The sequence below is a fragment of the Malaya genurostris genome, chromosome 1, assembly GCF_030247185.1.
Source record: "Malaya genurostris strain Urasoe2022 chromosome 1, Malgen_1.1, whole genome shotgun sequence".
NCBI classification, from domain to species: Eukaryota; Metazoa; Arthropoda; class Insecta; order Diptera; family Culicidae; genus Malaya; species Malaya genurostris.
This window is the reverse complement of record NC_080570.1, coordinates 53,690,194-53,710,570: the sequence shown is the minus strand read 5'-3', so window position 1 is coordinate 53,710,570 and position 20,377 is coordinate 53,690,194. Positions and strand designations below refer to the sequence as shown.

At 37.7% G+C, this 20,377-nt stretch overlaps 2 protein-coding genes across 7 annotated transcripts in view; one reads left to right on the top strand and one right to left on the bottom strand.

The window, feature by feature from the left end:
• LOC131439640 (probable G-protein coupled receptor Mth-like 11) overlaps window positions 1-15,227 on the top strand; it is a 117,066-nt gene extending 101,839 nt beyond the window's left edge. For all 6 annotated transcript variants that reach the window (XM_058610911.1, XM_058610902.1, XM_058610940.1 and 3 more), the window contains exons 4-9: window positions 6,164-6,242; window positions 6,468-6,613; window positions 14,022-14,166; window positions 14,354-14,458; window positions 14,626-14,798; window positions 14,904-15,227. In XM_058610911.1, coding sequence (XP_058466894.1) covers window positions 6,164-6,242; window positions 6,468-6,613; window positions 14,022-14,166; window positions 14,354-14,458; window positions 14,626-14,798; window positions 14,904-14,941 — 686 coding nt within the window. In that variant the 3' untranslated portion in view covers window positions 14,942-15,227. The remainder of the gene's footprint in view (window positions 1-6,163; window positions 6,243-6,467; window positions 6,614-14,021; window positions 14,167-14,353; window positions 14,459-14,625; window positions 14,799-14,903) is intronic.
• LOC131439615 (RNA helicase aquarius) overlaps window positions 1-20,377 on the bottom strand; it is a 211,167-nt gene that overhangs the window by 118,071 nt on the left and 72,719 nt on the right. The window lies entirely within an intron of this gene.

Below are 20,377 nucleotides of genomic sequence, written 5' to 3'. Positions count from 1 at the left end.
AATCGTTGTGAATAAATGTTCGTAATAACGGATGAACTTGAAGATATGTTGCACAACACAGAAAAATTGCGCTTTTTCCATAACACAACAGTTACTAGAATAGTGATATAAACTAACCTGATAAATTGCACAATCAGTAGAAAAATACAGGACAGCAACTTAACATGCTACTTGGGAAGTTCACATGTCAGTGACACGTCAATCGTTGACTTTTTCACGTGACGTATGTTTTCCGGCTGTTGTCAAGGGAGCCTCTCCATTCTCAACGTGTAACTGTTTACTTGGACGATGATCTTAACACGTTATTGAGAACATACAGTAGGCATGTTTGCGATTTGGTGGTGGCAAATTTAATGAAAAAGATATGGTCCTGTAGGCGTAGTCTTTGGTGACCATTTGGCTGATATTGCTTTCCATTATCAAACCATTTCAGAGCTACAACATTTTTTTAAATAGAGGAGACCATAGCGAAAATAGTCACGTTTGGTCATGCGAAAAAAATACTGCGGAAAATAATATTATGTTTTATACTATTGGAAAGCTATAACCTTCAGTAACAAAACGCATTTGGTTTGAGATACTCATCCTCAATGCACCAACCTCGAAATCGAAAATCTCAAAATAGGGGTGGCCATTGGTCACATTTTGACACAGGAAACAATCAGACCTGAGCAAATATTGTGAAATTGTTCTGCCGATGTTTAATGTGCTTTAGAAACGTTTAGAATCGTACACACGTCGTCGGTAGAATCATATTTATAAATATCGATTATGTCCGAAATTTAAGGAATCATGGATTATTTTGTTGTGTTTTATGTTGAGCTTCATAAAATCAGCAAATTTTTATAAAAATCAACAAATTTACAACTCAGACCGAGTGTAGTGGTCATCTTCGCCTCGCCATTTCATTTGGATTTTGCGAAGTCATAACACACACACATAAACAATTTATCAACACTTTTCTTATAGAATTCAATCACTTTTGTTCCTTTGGAAAATATTATCGTTCTTCAACAGAGAACTGTTGTTCAGTCATTCTCCCAGATAAAACTAGTTCTTTTGAACCGATTGCGAACGGATTGCCCATCTCTGGTTGTCAAGCTCATTTTGTCCCATTCCCTTTTTAAAGTAGCACTACGCCTTTGTTTTCTATATAGGAGTGAAAATTCAAAAATATGATATTTGGATAAATGTTTACAAACGGACTATTAAAATTACTTATTTGTTAGAATATACAAATCGGAAGTGAAAATAAACATTTAAGTGTACCGCCGGAAATTATTTCTGTGTTGCATTATGATACTTTCATTCGTTGAAATCGGCAAATCCGAAATGAAATAATCAACATCAAAATGTAGTACGTAGCTATTTCGCGAGGAAATCCCTACAGCAAAATTGCTTCTGTATTGAATCAATTCGCATAGGAAGCAGCTCTGCTGCGGGTCGTTCGCAGTGCGAGTTTCGCTTCAAACAAGAGCGATTGCGTCATTCAACTGCTGGCCGTTTAAAATGAAGCCAAATGATTCGACAAGTGAACAACGACCGTGCAAATTTCCGCAAATCAGCCCTTTTAAGGGTTATAAATGTTTACTAAAGTACTATTAGAATTACTTGTCCGTTTAAATATGCAAATTGGAAGTGGAAATAATAAGTTTAGTGAAGGTTTCCGGTATGATCAAATTCAATTAGAAAATTTTCGCATACTTTATTCGTTTCTTTTAAATTGAATTTTTTGTGTAGCGGTTTGAATGCGTTTGTCGACTTCAGGGTCTGGAATTATGTTTCAGAACTCAAGACCAGATTTCCAGAACCCTGATCTAAAATTCAGTTCCTCATCCAGAATCCAATGCCAGATTCGAGTTTAAACCAAATTCCAGAACGGGACTCTAAGTCTGGGTTTTGGAATCAAAATGTGGAATTGAAATCAGAATCTTGATTCTAGACCGGGACTTTGGAACTAAAGTTCGGAAAAGAGTTCTGGACTAGAATCTGAACTTTGAAACCGAATCATGGTACTGATATTGAGGTCAAAATTCAGTTCCAAAATTGCTATCTGGAATTCAGTTTCAGTTCTGGAACTAGAATTTAGATCCAAAATTCAGTTGTATTTCCAGTGTTCGATTCTAAAATACATGCCAGAATCCAGGTTCTGAATTTAAAATTTGGTCACAAAACTCAGTTCTATGCCGCATTCTGGATTCTAGAACTGAATTTCAGAGCTGAATTCTGGATCCGATTTGAAAACCGAATCCTGGACCATAATTCTGAGCTAGAATTCAGCTGCATACAAGAATCCATGTCCATAGTTATGTCAAACCAGAATCATACACTGGGATTCAGTTCTACAACACAGGTTCAGTGATCGGCTCATGAATCAGTTTTAGAATTCAATTCCCGAGTTCAGGTTTAGAGTTCAGCTCCAGAATCTAACATCGAAATTAGGTTTCAGAACTCAGTTTTAGCATTCGACTCCAAAATTCGGTTCCTGAATTCCAGATCCAGAATTCGGGTTCTTTAACATCAAAGACGGTTGGCGGTTCAATGCATACAGCGCTAGTCTTACAAGTCAGTTGTCATATGTTCGAGCCCCGAACTGGAATGATTCATAGTGTCAGTAGGATCGTAGTACTTAGCCATGCAATGATCCTGTACGCTAAGAATCGGCTGCGAAGTTACAACCAAAATAACTTTTCAGCATTTTTTCAGCTTCAAGTTTCTGATGAAAATTAGTCATTCTAACAATATAATATGATACACACAAAGAGCAATAAATTGACTCTTAGTGACCTTTTTCTTTCCTGAAATCAATAGTGACCTTCCTACCAGATCTTAACGTTTCGTAATTTTCTAAAACATTTAGCATAAAAAAGGCATAGCACCCTAAGCAATGTGATAGACACGGCTCTACTACACGACTGTGTCTGGTAAGCGTACATCGAACATGGTCTAAATCCTATCCGCCTCACGGCCGGTATCATATATCCAAACATCTTCTCCGATCATCAGACCACAAACACTAGTCTTCTCACTCTATACCTATTCTTCCGCTAAAGCACTGGTTATGAGAGAATATTTATAATCACTTGCTGCATTCTCTACTGTGTCAGTCGCTGCCTGGCTATCGTCAACGTCAGACCCTATGAAGTCTTTTTGATAGTCTGCTCTTTCCTACCAGAAGCAGATTGGTACGGAAAAATAAAACCGTTAATCAGCGACTGGTACGGTAGAGAAGGTAGCAAATTATTTTAAATATACTCTCCTACCCGGTGCTTGAGCGGAAGAATAGTGTTTGTTGTTTGATGAACGGAGAAGATGTTTGGATATACGATACCGGTCGTGAGGCGGCTAGGATTTAGACCATGTTCGATGTACGCTTACCAGACCCAGTAGTGTTGTAGTGCCGTGTCTATCACATTGCTTCGGGTGGCGAAATGGTAAAGCGTATGCACGGATTGCATAAGAACGCGAGTTCGAGTCCTGTCTCTGAACGTATCTTTTTTTTTTAAATCATCTTTTCTGTGAGTTTCTCATTTATTTAGCTTTTCCAATATATGTTTCCACTCAGTCATTGCAAAAATCGACCAGATTCAGATTTTTAAGATCAAATTTTTCGTCATGAGTTTAGTGGTTTTTTATGCGATTCTTCAGTTGTACTATTTTTATTCGAATTTTCAAAGCTATGCGGTTTTTATGCAAACTTTCAGTTGCGCGGATTTTTTTTATGCGGATCTTCAAAGTTATGTGGTTTTCTTGCTACGTCTTATAGAAATGCACGAAACGACGAGATTTAGAGGTTGTCTTTTTTGGGCCAACTCTTTGGAAGTTAAATTTTTTTTTCGAGATAACACTAGATCTCAATGTTTCATATATTTTCCGTCATTTTTTATGAGGAAGCAAGGCCGCCGAGAGAAAATTCGGCCCCGGAGGGACTGCAATATTTCGGGTCCCTAAACATGAGGATTAAAAAACATTGTAAGCATGGGAATATCATCGAATCAAGAGATTCTTAAATAAATTATTTACACAAAATAACTCACAAAATAACGAAATAATTTGTTTCGATTGTTGATATTTTGTTTTGTTATCAAGAATTAAAATACAATTTCGAATATTCGAATTTTTGAGCCCCCTTGAAAAAGTCTGGGGCCGGGGTGATACCTCCCCCACAAACTAAAAATTCGAGCATACTTAGATTCGAAGGAAATACAGCATCATAAATCCAATTGAAGATAAAAAAAATCCTCAAGAATTATGGTCCGTAGAATTTCTTGAATCTCGCAAACCAAGATTTTTAGTTTCTTTACTTTTCTTTTGATGAGGGCTCAGATTAAAGTTTATCCGAACCTTACGCAGAAAACTTAAAAATATTGATGGTTCAATAACAGTACGAAACTTCATAACTCGTTCTACTCTACATCCCAATAAATCAGAAGAACAGTCAACATAATCGAAAATAAGTTAAAGCGAAATTGATAACAATCGAATGAATGGCGATCTATTTCGATTAAATTCGGCCTGTTGTTTGCAGAGTTTCAAAATTTCGGCAACATTTGTTACGGAGATTTTTTGCCGCATGTTAAAATTGATCTCAAAACTCGAAATTATTTGGAGCACTAATCTGTAAAATTGAATTTATATCTTTTGGGGACAATTCGTTGAGCCTTACAATAATTTTTGACCAAGAAGATGCTCAAGGTTTACCTTTATATACGTTTTGGTGTCTATCAATATGCTCAACCTGACCTCCTGAGAGCTTTACTATACAACGTCCGCGCTTGTGCTTATATCCGGTTCAGCAGCCTGCTGGCACGAACGATTACGTGTATGGATCCTTTGGATGCATTTCTTTTGCTGGAAATTAATTTTAAGACAATGTCGGTATCCGAGTGTCCTACGTTTGCTCTAAGTGACATTAATACCTTCTAAAGCACTTGCATGCGGTCTTGCACCTTCCGTCTTGACAAAAATTGAATACGAATTCATCTTTCGCAATTCGTCTTCGACCTATCAGTGCATTAGCAGTTTACGTTGAACTACTAATGCAACCATGCGGTTCAACATATTGAATTCACATAAAAAAAACTAAAAATCCAAAATCTTCGAGATAGACTCTTGAATATCAAAGAGCATCTAACAAGTCACTGAATGACGACCGATTTTCACACGAGCAATACATCAAACGTGGTCAACAATATCCCATACAACGTCTTCCTACCAGAAAATAGATTTGTTTGTTACAGCATTCGCTATTTGCCTTCGAGCCGAAATCGAAATCAATTCCCACGCAATCTTTTCACAGTGAAAAATACCGTTCCCAGCAGCCACCGAAGCAGAGAACTAAACACATAGCCTTTGCCTACGTAACGATAATGCCCTTGTCGGTCGCTTGAAAAATATTCAATCAATTTCCCCGTCCCGTTCTACATGAAGTCGGGGGGCGCCTATCAACACTGCCAAACGGCATGAATGAGAAAAGCACCATAATTTTTTTTCACCTCTCAACGAAACCAATATCCAGCTGGTCGTGAAAAATTACTTCCGGAATTCTCGCAAAACCATCGGCTACGGGATCGTTACCAAAAAGTAGCACATGAAAAGGTTCATCAATTTTTGGGTTCATAAGTAGCGTAGGTAGCAAATGGAAAGAACTCCGGTCGAGCTTCATTGGACTCGTACTGACATAACTGACCGTAGATATTCTGGTGTTTAAACAGAATAATTCTAGCCCGAATGTATTGATTTGAAAGGACGATGTACAAAATTGAGAACAAAAAATGTTTCCAATCCAAGCATCATTTGCATACCATGTTATGTTTGTTATGTTGTTTTCGGGGTCGCCAAAACTCGATTTCGTATTTGTAGTCGAACCGAAACGGTCGCATGCTCCAGAATTAGTTTTGCTTCGGCAGCGGAATGGGAAAATGTGTCCCGTTATCGAACGGCGCCACACTTCGGCTTGGGATGAATGAAGTCAAATTGTAAACCGAAAATAAAAACAACGGCACTATGGAAATTTAATTCGAAAAACCGATCTGCAAATCAACCACAGAAAACTTTTCTATTATATAACTTCAAATATCATGTGCATCGTTTTCATCGAATTGTTTTTCAAACATGTTCTGTATTGATAAGCCATCGTTTCTTTTTTCCGTTCCATTCACAGCGTTCCTGATGTACTTCTTCCTGATCAGCTATTTTGCCTGGCTCAATACCGTAATGGCCAACGTGTGGAAGTTGACAGTGTGAGTAATAAATTGGTTGATTCGCGGAAAAATCATGACCCATCGTCATCAATGCGAAGGCGATTCAATGGAAAGCGCATTAGTACTGCCGCGTTCATCAATCATTTGACTGGTCGAACTGGCGTTTTACTGGTGGTTTTGGCACTTCAGTACCCACTTTTTCGCAAGATCCGCGGCACCCAACAAGTCATTTATTTTTTTTGTCCCTCTCCTTTTTCTTTACAGTGCACGTCAGTGGAAAATCAAGGAACGCGGTTGGTACGTCCTTAATCACATCTACGCGCACACGGTGGCCCTCACGCTAACTGCAATGGTGTACATTTATCACACACGGAATGCTACCTTCGGCGAGATATCCTGTTGGTTCCGAAGTATGTCGAAGATTTTATTACCATACCAACATAGCGACTAGTTTTATATCCGCAGGATCCACAGCGTGGAATGTTAATGTGAAATTTCTAGCAAACAGGGCTGCAGTGGTGCGTTTTCCAATTTACACTGATTCACGAGATAGTCGGAAAATTTCCAGGATAACTGGGGCATGTGGGGGCAAGGTACCATTACGTAATGAAAGCAGCTTAGGTGCTTGGCTTCAAAATTCCAACTAATAGAGGAATTTTCATGCTGCTGGTGATGATGATGATGATGATGATGGTGATTTCAGGGATAATCTCCATCATCAACAACATGATGAAAATTTCCAACATTTTAACCTGGGTTCATCGACAGCATTCCCATTCCATTGAGTGTATTGACATTTTAGTCATTCAATTTTGTTTAGCAGTACTCAGGAAAACCATCTTCTTTTGATTTTTTAATCTCCATTAGTTCCAGCAAATCCTCGAGCATGGTTGATTTTTTTTTTCGAATAGCGATAACTCACTTATAAAACTGTTTGTTAGAACTTGTAACTTTGTAGGTATGGAGAATTTGCGTTGAACCAGTTGGAAATAGTGAGATCATACCTGAAATGATGAAAAGAATAATAAGTATTAGTCAATATCTCGGCAAAAACAAGTTTAATACGCTGTTTTGTACCTCTAGGGTACAAGTTTGTGTACACACTAAAAAAAATTGAATTTTACAGATGAATTAATGTCTCATACGATGTAATTCTTGAAGACCTAATTTGGACACTTCATTTGGGGCGCCTTTTCAAGATTTACTCTCTAAGGAATATTCGGTCGTTGAATATTCGATCGTGAATATCCCTTGTTGTATATAACGTATATACATCATTTTTGCCTTTCTCATATAAAAAAGTTATGCAATCATTGTGAAAACCGACTTTTGAACTGAGGCCCGTAGTACCGAGTGTCATACACTATTCGACTCAGTTCGTCGTGTAGCAAAATGTCTGTGTATGTAACCGATTTTTACAAGCTTAGATCCAAATGAAAGGTCTTATGATCCCAAACAAAAATTTTTAATTTGGTTTGGATAGGACCTCCGGTTTCGGAGTTATGAAGAAAAAATTGCAAAAAAATGAAAATATGTGTGCTAATATTCCTCAAATTATTATCGTACACCATCACTTAAAGGGGCGAAACAAACACTATCAGCAGACGGCCAAACAAAGCGATTCCGGTTATTTTCTCAAGAAACGAAAAAAATTATTTTGAAGGATACCACAGTCAGAACTGCAAATTGTCAGTCATGTTAAATGACAGACTGACTAAAATCATCGTTAACTGTAATCGGTACGGTCAAAGTGTCAATGTCAAATGAGATACTCGATAGTTCTATGACCAAGTGTCAGGTGTACAACTTTGCTTCCGCCGTTTTCCGATAGATGGCTGTACCGGCTGAGGCTGGGCAAAATACATAGATGATAATGCCTTTAAAGTGAGTGTGTACAGTGCCTAAAGAATTGTCATCGCCGTTTCAGTGACAGTTGTTCTTGTTTTCGTATTATTCCCGCTCGAAAATGTCTGTTTATGTGCCCAATTCTCGCCATTTGCGGGAAGTTTTATTTTTCTGTTACAATTCGAAAAAATGCAGCTGAAGTGCAGCGAATGCTCTCAGAAACCTACGGTGATGCTGCTCTGAGTAAAAGAACGTGTCGGGAGTGGTTTCAACGTTTTAAAAATCGTGATTTCGATGTCGAAGACATACATGGTGGTTGAAGAGAAAAAACCTTCAAAGATGAACAACTAGAAGCATTGCTTCATGAAGATTCGTGCCAAACCCAAGAAGAGCTTGCCGAATCGTTGGGAGTGAGTCAGCAAGCCATTTCAAAACGTCTCAAGGTCCTGGGCATGATTCAGAAAGAAGGAAACTGGGTGCCGCACGAGTTGAAACCGAGGGACATCGAGCGCCGTCTATTTGTATGTGAGCAACTGCTTCAAAGAAAAAATCGTAAGGGGTTTTTACATCGAATCGTAACCGGTAAGAAAAAGTGGGTTCGATACGATAATCCTAAACGCAGAGATTCATGGGGAAAGCCCGGGCATGCTAATTCGTCGAAGGTAAAACCGAATATTCACGGCGCCAAGGTTATGATTTGTATTGGGTGGGATCAGCTCGGTGTGATTTACTACGAGCTCTTAAAACCGGGTGAAACCATCACAGGAGATCGCTACCGAACGCAACTGATGCGACTTAGTCGCGCGCTAAAAGAAAAGCGGCCACAATATCAAGAGCGACATGACAAAGTCATCCTCCAACACGACAATGCTCGGCCTCACGTCGCAAAAGTGGTCAAAAAGTACCTGAAAACGCTGAAATGGGAAGTCTTGCCCCACACGCCGTATTCCCCAGATGTCGCCCCTTCTGACTTCACTCCTATTCCGTTCGATGGCACACGGCCTGGCAGATCAACATTTTCAATCCTTCGAAGAGTTGGAAAAATGGATCGCTTCATGGATAGCGTCAAAAGAGGACTCTTTTTTTCGAGCCGGGATCCGAAAATTGCCGGAAAGATGGGAGAAAGTTGTCGCTAGCGACGGACAATACTTTGAATAATACATCTGTAAGCACTTTTTCGCAATAAAGCTTTTAATTTTGAAAAAAAAAAAACGGCGGAAGCAAAGTTGTACACCTGATAGAAGTATACTCAGTCAAGGATAGACGACTTTTTTTGTTTTCTATCTCAATCTCCTATTCCCTGTTGAAGTAAAAAAATTCCATGAGAGTACTAACATAAACCTAAATTGATAAAGTTCATTGTTCTTTGCAAAAAGTCATCGGACTTCGGAGTTTATTGGTGTAAATGAATTTAATTCAATGTTTATGCTGCTTGATTAATATTTAGTCCCATCGTAATCAAGCAGTGACAGGAGAAATGAAGATAATCGCCCTTATTCTGAATAACGTCGTATCGTTTTTTCCCTCGTATTTCATTTGTATTCCCCATAACGCTAGCAAAATCAAAGGTACCTATGATTCGATCGAACCACATTCGATCGAAAAATCAATACGTCGTTATTCAGAATAAGGGCGAATATCAATCGCATCGGCAATCTATGTGCGTCCAGGTGAGTGTAATATCAAGAGAATTTCATTTATTGGTTTTTCAGACACTCAATATATGATGATTGGTAGAGCCTGGCTGGCAGCAGTCCAGTGATATAAGCTTTCCAATCTTCGTCGTGCAAAGTTGCTAGGTGATAGTGACATTTAGCAGCTCTGAGCACAGTATTATATATGATAGTCGCCCTTATTCTGAATAACGTCGTATTGATTTTTCGATCGAATGTGGTTCGATCGAATCATAGCTACCTTTGATTTTGCTAGCGTTATGGGGAATACAAATGAAATACGAGCGAAAAAACGATACGACGTTATTCAGAATAAGGGTGAGTATGATTGATATGAGAAAGGCATCATTACACCACTAGGTAGATAAAAACAGTTTTTTTTTGGCATTAAAAATGCCTTACTCTTCACTATATGGGGCCGGGTGTCAATTAAAAGTTTCAAAATTAGTCGCGTAACCTTTTTGTGTCATAATTTTGAACGTTAATAACTCGGTCATTTGTTGATGGATTGTTATAATTTAACAACCAATCGATTCGGAAACTTTTAACTTAAACATGTATGACGACGTCGTTTCAGTATTTCAATAGCATACTATTGAAAAAATGGTTGGAATCGACCTATGTTTTCATCCACCAATCCCTGTTTTACAAAATGACGTCAACTTCTTGTTCGGCATAGGAGGCTTTGCGTCATGCATAAAAAACACCGTATCGTTATGCGTAGTATGAAGAGAAATCTATAAATATAGGCTGCACAATATTTTTTTGCCTAGTTGATGTTTGACTGTGAGTGAAACAAGTAACATGTCCAGTGAGTTAATGACTGGATTGTATATGCGTTCACTTGCTGGATTGTCGCTTTTGCATTATGTGTTGGTGAAATTTCCTGTTGTCTGTGCAACACCGTGTTCCCTTGAGTATCTTATATATCATCTAGCCATTGAAGAACCGAATCAGCGTGGTTACATATTCTTTTGAAATAACCCTTATATTTAGCAAATTTTTGGTCGATTTTGCCATTAAAAATGCCTTACACTTCGCTTCCCGAGACTGGGTGTCAATTTAAAACATGCAAAACTAATCGCGTAACATTTTTCTGTCATAATTTTGTACGCTTATAACTCAGTCATTTGGTGATGGATTTAAATAATTCAACAAATAATCGATTCGGAAACATTTAACTTAAACTTATAAGACAAAGTCATTTGAATATTTCAATTGCATACCATTGAAAAATTGGTTTGAATTGAGTATTTTATTTTGGTTCTCTGGTAACTATCAGGCCAATTTAGAATCATCGGCGATAGATTTTTCGGATCTAATATGCAGCGCTTGTTCTTCGATGATTTGTTAATGGATTTTCCTAATTTAAATGATTCCAAAGCTTCAATATTGTAAGCTTAAAAATGTTTTAATTTGTCAACGAATCGGTTTGCATACTTAAATCTCCGTTCCCATACGAACAAAACGTGACAATGTGACTGAACAATTTGTTGTCCCACCAGGAATTGAACGCTTCAAAAGATTCAAAATTAAATTCTGAAATTAATCTAAAGGGGCCTCCTCGGTTTAGTAGTATAATTGAGTTCCACAGGCTCACATATACAGTACAATTAGATGCAATATCATATAGTATCAAAGATAAACTCAAAGTAAGTTTACCTGCGATTTTACATGTATCGTTTGAATAGGAACCCTCGTAAAATTTGGTTAACCGCCAGTTTCAGTTTAGTTATTATTTGCTTCAAAACAATAAGCGTCTGATGGCTACACACGTTGTAACTATGACAATCGCCCTTATTCTGAATAACGTCGTATCGTTTTTTCCCTCGTATTTCATTTGTATTCCCCATAACGCTAGCAAAATCAAAGGTAGCTATGATTCGATCGAATCACATTCGATCGAAAAATCAATACGTCGTTATTCAGAATAAGGGCGAATGTTCATTCATGTGTTAATAACATCAAGTTACAATATGAACAAAATTTCGGAATTTTGTTGCGTATCCATTCCGTATATTCCTAATATGCCAAAGTGAAAATCAATCAAATTTTATGCGGACTGTTTCATATGTTTTTTTCCTCGTCTTGTTGCCATATTATTTACCGACACTTTCCGAAGATTATCGACGATTTTGAAAGATTAATGAAATTACACCATTACTGAGATTACTGGTACAACATTCTCTTGGATCAATTAACTGTTTATAAAATTAATGAGTCCACCCAGTGAACGACCATTATTAGGTTAAAACTGGGGGTAAATGAACGATATAAATCAAATCAAATTAATAAGTTTTTACGTTTCTCGAAAATTGTCATCATAAAATAAAATAGTTTTATTTGTTCAGGTTTAAATCTTTAGGTTGTTTGTATCTGAAATTGAGCTTTCAAGTAACTTTGAAGTGCAGTGAAGTTTTGTGTATCATCATCATTATTATCTTTATTTTTGTATTTATTATGAAGACCCTAGAAACGTTTCATTTTTAATGTTATTGTACTCGGTCGTGTCTTGAATACAACCCTCTAATTTTTTTATTTTGAGAGAGATACCCAATACCGCTCGATAGATCGCAAATTCGGGCAACTTTCTCGTAGTGACAAGATGGCAAATCTAGCCAGAATAGCGAGGAAGCGTCATGACTGTATAGGAATTGTAACAATCACTTTTCACGCGTTCTTCACAGTTTCTTAGCGTTCCGATAGTCAGTGATGGCATTTCACCGGAGTGATACACGCTGGTGTAAGATTCTTGTGTACACAGGGGATGCCAGAAGCATACATCGCACAAAAACGCACGTGCTGGTGAGCGAACACTTCTGTAATTTAATTTTTAAATTTATAGAACGGAACGATGGCATTGCTATGGCAATCTTTTTCGCAGCAAGGAAAAACTAAATTCTAACGATAAATTGCGCGTTTGCTGAATATGCGTGCCCCACGCTTCACACTTCGGAGAAAATATCTTCATCCACCCCAGAGAATTCTTTGTCCTAAAATGCTCATCTACACCGTTTCGTTGCATGGCAGTATAAAAAGACATTCCGGTAAGTTGCTTAAAGTCTTCCAGCACATAAGTTTCATCGTTCATTATCACGCAGAAATACTTCGTCAAATATTCACGATACACAATGCGGGTTTTAGCCGTCAAATTCTGTTTATCAAAACGGTTCGATACAATTTTCACAACGACTTCGTATTTTGCCGATACTTGAAAGTATGCATGAAAGACTGGAGATATTCTCATTTTTCTAGCCACTGTATGTATCGAAAGATCTGGGCTTTTCTGCAACATTGGCTTCATTTTTGCTCCCGAGATCCAGTTTTGTTCCGCTCCCAGCCTCCCTGGTTGTTGCCAAACGTGTATCGAAAGACTTAAGAAAGATTGGACACAGTTTTTGCAGGAAAACCAAGCTTTTTTGCAAGTTTTCTTACTGACAGATTCGGATTTTCATTGCGTTTTCACACTCAATTGCTTTTCGCACTTGTTCTTCTTTCGACGCCATCTGCGATCTAAAAGCTTGTAGTATCACAAAAAAATATTCTAAACAATGAACAGACATACGTTCATCAGTCTGCGAAATATTTCACACGTTGATGATGATTTGGTCTCGAACACCAGCCTTACATTTGAGCGGACTTTATGTTAAACCTTTTTAGCATTTCTAAATCATACAATAGAATATATCTTCTTAAGTAAGACGTCAATTAATCAATATAAGGTTTAAACAGGTTTATTTTATATGATTTGAAATTGCCTATCATATCATTTGGTAATCAAAACTAGGACATGAAACTGTCACCATTTCTTGATCGAAGACGTTTAACCAAAATCAGATATTTCAGAATTTGGGTTGAAAATAAGTTATTTTATTGATCATTCTGAAGAATGTAATAAACGTCACTTGCTCCCCAGGAATCCACACATATTTTCCAACCCACTATGGCATATTGAAAATATTAACTTACATTTTCATATCACTTGAGAATAAAATAGATTAAAGAAAGAAAATATATAGAGCTATTGTGCAATACAAAGAAACAGCTAAAATATGAATATTTATTCGCCCAATCAACCATTTCCGGACGCAATATCAGCCAGAGCCGGATAAAACGACGTAACACCGATAGCTGCAGCCCTGTTGGTAATAACCTTTTCTTTTTCTACGGCGCGTCTCAGAAGTACCTATTCAGCACGCGAACAGCCCGCTGCGAACCACCTTTCCGAGTTCAATCTTTCGTTCTTATAATGAAAATGTTCCGTTTTTCTGTTTTCTTTTTTTTCTGCCACTTCTCGCAGCGGAACGGGAACAGTCCTACTTCGTCTATTTGCCGTTGAGTGTGATGCTGACTATCAACATCTTCCTGTTCGTTTGGACCAGCTACCATCTGCATACCAGCGGGGACGACATAAGTCCGGATCGGAAGAAGGCACTAAGATACAAGTAAGATTACCGCCTACCGCCTACCCCACAACCACACACCAATGAAAGGCGTATTTGAGCGGCGTAGTGCTCGCTTGATAATCGCTAAGCATTTCAAACCGTACCTAGCTTCTTATCCTTCAACCCGAGTTCCCCTTGATAAGCAAATGATATATCGGATTTCATTTCCCGTGTTGATCCATTTCAGATGCATGCTCTACTTGAAATTGTTTCTGCTGGCTGGGCTAATCTGGATATTCGAAATCATCTCTTTCCACATCGGGGATGGTCATCTGGGTCGGTCTTGGTTCTGGTAAGTATCATGTGGCAAGGTTCAGCAGTGTTTATTTCCGGCACAAGCATAATTGCGTCGGATGATGCGCTCAATATATTAGTTCCTATCGATCGAGCCAAAATTAACTGTTCCACTTTCGACGTTTCTACCACTTCTAAATCACTTGAACACATCCACTTCAACAGGGTGCTCATCGATTCCATCAATTGCCTGCACGGGGTTCTGATCTTCTTTGTGCTGATCGTTTGGCGGCAACGTATCAAGCGGGAACTGTCCGGCCGGCGGATATTATGCTTCCGTGGTCCGGCCAGTTGGTCGCAGCTGAAGGACGACGAACAGGAACAACTCGCCGAACAAGGTAGGTTGGACAGGAGATGATTTTCGATGGGCGGGGGTGGGATGATTTATCTCTCCAGCGGTAGGCTTATCAATTGGTAACGAATTGGTTTTTCTTTCGTTTCAGATCGTGAGTATGGCAAGTACGACCTAATCATCAAATAAACAGAACGGACAGTATCTAATACAGCGTGACAGAACTCGGAAAGAAGAAATAGCAGCATTACTGAATTTAATCCAGGCGAAGTGACTTATTTTGGTGGAGATACTTTAACATCAGTTAGATGTTATATACGCATACAAACACATACACACACACACACACCAAGAACAATGTTGATAGCTTCTAGATTTGCTTAATTGAATGCCTTTGTTCAAAGCCAAAAAAAATAGAATTTTACTCGTTCATGAATTTGAATTTCAGGATTAAATATAAGTAAGAATATATCTGAAATAAAATATACTATTAAATCAGCAGTGGCATAATGATTGACGATGACCGCATTTAGAGTATTGAATCCGAGCAGTTGACTTAATAACATTAATAGTTTATCCGAAAATTTTATTCATGAGAAAACTGGAAACGGATATAGTACTTTTATCTTGATGTCAAAGTTAGCATTTTAATTGTACAAATACGAGGTCTGTTCAAAAAGTTCCCGGAATTGTTTAATTGCGCTCGTCTGGAGAGTCCGGTAGTCAAAATTTTTTTTTATTGTGTTGGTACATATGTCCCTAATGTATGGTGAAATTTCCAGCTGTATTCATTGTTTACATTCTGTCTTGTAGCGGCTGGTGTAGACGTGTTTTTTTGAGCTCGGCGATTTTTGTTAGTTTAAACAATGGAAAACAAGAATTTACGAGTGGTATAAGCGTTTCCAAGATGGCCGCGAAGACGTTGAAAACGACGAACGCTCCGGTCGACCCAGCACGTCAATAATCGATGAAAATGTGGGAAAAGTGGAAAAAATGATTATGGATGATCGCCGAATCACTATTAAAGAAGTTGCTGATGAAGTTGGCATATCAGTTGGCTCATGCCATCATATTTTTTCAAATGTTTTGGGCATGAAACGAGTGGCAGCAAAATTCGTTCCAAAACTGCTGAATTTTGATCAAAAAAACAAACGCATTACCATCGCTTTAATCATGCCCCAACCTCCTTATTCACCAGATATCGCTCCGTGTGATTTTTGGCATTAAAAATGCCTTACTCTTCACTATATGGGGCCGGGTGTCAATTAAAAGTTTCAAAATTAGTCGCGTAACCTTTTTGTGTCATAATTTTGAACGTTAATAACTCGGTCATTTGTTGATGGATTGTTATAATTTAACAACCAATCGATTCGGAAACTTTTAACTTAAACATGTATGACGACGTCGTTTCAGTATTTCAATAGCATACTATTGAAAAAATGGTTGGAATCGACCTATGTTTTCATCCACCAATCCCTGTTTTACAAAATGACGTCAACTTCTTGTTCGGCATAGGAGGCTTTGCGTCATGCATAAAAAACACCGTATCGTTATGCGTAGTATGAAGAGAAATCTATAAATATAGGCTGCACAATATTTTTTTGCCTAGTTGATGTTTGACTGTGAGTGAAACAAGTAACATGTCCAGTGAGTTAATGACTGGATTGTATATGCGTTCACTTGCTGGATTGTCGCTTTTGCATTATGTGTTGGTGAAATTTCCTGTTGTCTGTGCAACACCGTGTTCCCTTGAGTATCTTATATATCATCTAGCCATTGAAGAACCGAATCAGCGTGGTTACATATTCTTTTGAAATAACCCTTATATTTAGCAAATTTTTGGTCGATTTTGCCATTAAAAATGCCTTACACTTCGCTTCCCGAGACTGGGTGTCAATTTAAAACATGCAAAACTAATCGCGTAACATTTTTCTGTCATAATTTTGTACGCTTATAACTCAGTCATTTGGTGATGGATTTAAATAATTCAACAAATAATCGATTCGGAAACATTTAACTTAAACTTATAAGACAAAGTCATTTGAATATTTCAATTGCATACCATTGAAAAATTGGTTTGAATTGAGTATTTTATTTTGGTTCTCTGGTAACTATCAGGCCAATTTAGAATCATCGGCGATAGATTTTTCGGATCTAATATGCAGCGCTTGTTCTTCGATGATTTGTTAATGGATTTTCCTAATTTAAATGATTCCAAAGCTTCAATATTGTAAGCTTAAAAATGTTTTAATTTGTCAACGGATCGGTTTGCATACTTAAATCTCCGTTCCCATACGAACAAAACGTGACAATGTGACTGAACAATTTGTTGTCCCACCAGGAATTGAACGCTTCAAAAGATTCAAAATTAAATTCTGAAATTAATCTAAAGGGGCCTCCTCGGTTTAGTAGTATAATTGAGTTCCACAGGCTCACATATACAGTACAATTAGATGCAATATCATATAGTATCAAAGATAAACTCAAAGTAAGTTTACCTGCGATTTTACATGTATCGTTTGAATAGGAACCCTCGTAAAATTTGGTTAACCGCCAGTTTCAGTTTAGTTATTATTTGCTTCAAAACAATAAGCGTCTGATGGCTACACACGTTGTAACTATGACAATCGCCCTTATTCTGAATAACGTCGTATCGTTTTTTCCCTCGTATTTCATTTGTATTCCCCATAACGCTAGCAAAATCAAAGGTAGCTATGATTCGATCGAATCACATTCGATCGAAAAATCAATACGTCGTTATTCAGAATAAGGGCGAATGTTCATTCATGTGTTAATAACATCAAGTTACAATATGAACAAAATTTCGGAATTTTGTTGCGTATCCATTCCGTATATTCCTAATATGCCAAAGTGAAAATCAATCAAATTTTATGCGGACTGTTTCATATGTTTTTTTCCTCGTCTTGTTGCCATATTATTTACCGACACTTTCCGAAGATTATCGACGATTTTGAAAGATTAATGAAATTACACCATTACTGAGATTACTGGTACAACATTCTCTTGGATCGATTAACTGTTTATAAAATTAATGAGTCCACCCAGTGAACGACCATTATTAGGTTAAAACTGGGGGTAAATGAACGATATAAATCAAATCAAATTAATAAGTTTTTACGTTTCTCGAAAATTGTCATCATAAAATAAAATAGTTTTATTTGTTCAGGTTTAAATCTTTAGGTTGTTTGTATCTGAAATTGAGCTTTCAAGTAACTTTGAAGTGCAGTGAAGTTTAGTGTATCATCATCATTATTATCTTTATTTTTGTATTTATTATGAAGACCCTAGAAACGTTTCATTTTTAATGTTATTGTGCTCGGTCGTGTCTTGAATACAACCCTCTAATTTTTCCTGTTCCCAAAGTTGAAGAGACCCATGAAAGGACAGCGTTTTTCATCGATTGAAGAGATAAAGGCAGAATCGCTGAGAGTGCTACAGAGCATTACAAAAAGTGACTATCAGGGGTGTTTCGAAGACTGGAAAAAACGCTGGCATAAGTGTATTATATCTAGGGGGGATTACTGTGAAGGGGTCCATATAGATGTAGACGAATAAATAAATATTTTTTTTAGAAAAATGAGAATTCCGGGTACTTTTTTAACCGACCTCGTACACATAATAGGTTACAATTTCGAGAAAAGCAGTGATTTTTTTATTTTTTTTTTTGAATATGGCTTATTTTATTGAAAACATCTTAGCTGGCCACGCCCATGCAGGTGAATATGGGCAGGGAAGGAAGGTTAGTTCCCCATGCTAGAATCAATTACGGATATAATGAACCCTTTTCCACTTTGTGCCGTTTATTCAATAGTTGCTCACAGGAATTTGATTTTCATCTCTCTTGTAATGCGAAACAATGATTATCCCATGATTCTTTATTTTTGCAGTTATAATACTAATGTTTATTCTTTCCACTCGACCACCCCTTCGTTCTCTCCACCATCTCCATTGAAAACTAATAAATTCGCTCGTTGTGACTAATCCTGTTGCATCTCCTCTTCTTCGTTCTTAATCGTTCTTCTCCTATCTTTTCTAACACTAATTAGACCTATATGTCGGTTCTAACCTCGTTTGCTCGCCCTCTTTTTTTATCCGTCTTCCACCATCTTTTCGACCACTAATTAGATCTACATGCCGAACCTAACCCCGTTTCGTTCGCCAACTCTCATTCACCACTCCCTCCTTCTACCTCCCATTTTAAAGCATATTTCTTTTCTTCTCTAGTTTTAATGCAAAATCACCATCGTTTACCCGATGGGTTTATTGTCATCTAATTACTATAGAGTTAGTTAGCTAGGGTTAGTTTTAATTAATAGTATTAAGTACATACATGTATCTGTTGGATACAGTTCGGGTTTACATCTCATCCAAGTCAGTCGATAAAACAAAACCGCTTACGTTGGGGACAGAAGAAACCAAGTACAGTATTGTGTAGTGAACAATAGACCTCGAAAATAAGTGAAGCAAACGAACAAAAGCTACCGCCGGTACGAAAGAATACAATTATTGTTGACTTCAGACAGTGGAAAATTCGATCTTCGATACGAGAACTTGAAGGTTTGCTTAAGGAGCAAATGCATCTTGACTTTAAACGTGTGCATTTACTTCAATGCAATAAGACCAATAATTTTGTTTGTATCCAGTTCTATAAAGAGATGGATGCAATTCAATTCGCTAAAGACAATAATAATGTGCACTATGTGGAGCATGAAAATATCAAGTACAACATTCCAGTATATATGGAAGATAGTGCTATAGAAGTGCGTGTGCATGATCTTTCCTCAAGCGTCATCGATCCTTATATTCGCCATACCATGTCCCAAAACGGAGAGATTCTCTCTATCGAAAAAGAAAAGTGGAAGAATTTTTTCCCCGGTATTCTAAATGGCGTACGTTTGGTACGTATGCGCTTCAGGAGGCCTATACCTTCTTATAAGACATTCGGTCAGGATACAAGAATACCGTGCAAATCACTTGTTACCTATGACAATCAGATGGCCACATGTCAATATTGCCAAAAAGCTGTTCACTACGGTAAGCCATGTGATAAACCGGACAAGGAGACAACTATACCAAAGGACAACGGTGCTTCCTTTACACCAACCCCAAGCAACCCCAGTACACCTGTGACAGTCACCAACAATAATGAAGTATCCCCTTCAACGAAACCATCCAACGTAACCCCTATAGAACAAAGTACACCAGCTGCAGTTAACAGCTTACCATCCAACCAACCAGCAACTGCAAACAATGTACAACAAGGCGCATCTACAGCAACTAGCAACGAAATCAACAACAATACCACGGCAATGGATGACGAGACGAACCACGAACAAACTGCCCCTCAATCCTCGCAGGAGGAAAATGGAAGCTCCTCTCCCCCTAGAAAAAGGGTGACAACGAGATCCAATACAAAAAAAAAATTATCTAAAAACTCAGCTAAATCGGCCACGTAAAGCTTGTACGCAAATAGGCCTGAATAAAATATCTTTTAAATAAATAAAATGTATCTGTTGGATTGTTGTAATCTGTTGATATAAACGATGAGGAGGTTTTATGCCTGCTGGAGTGAGAGATTATTATTTCAGCTCCTTTTTGCTTTTT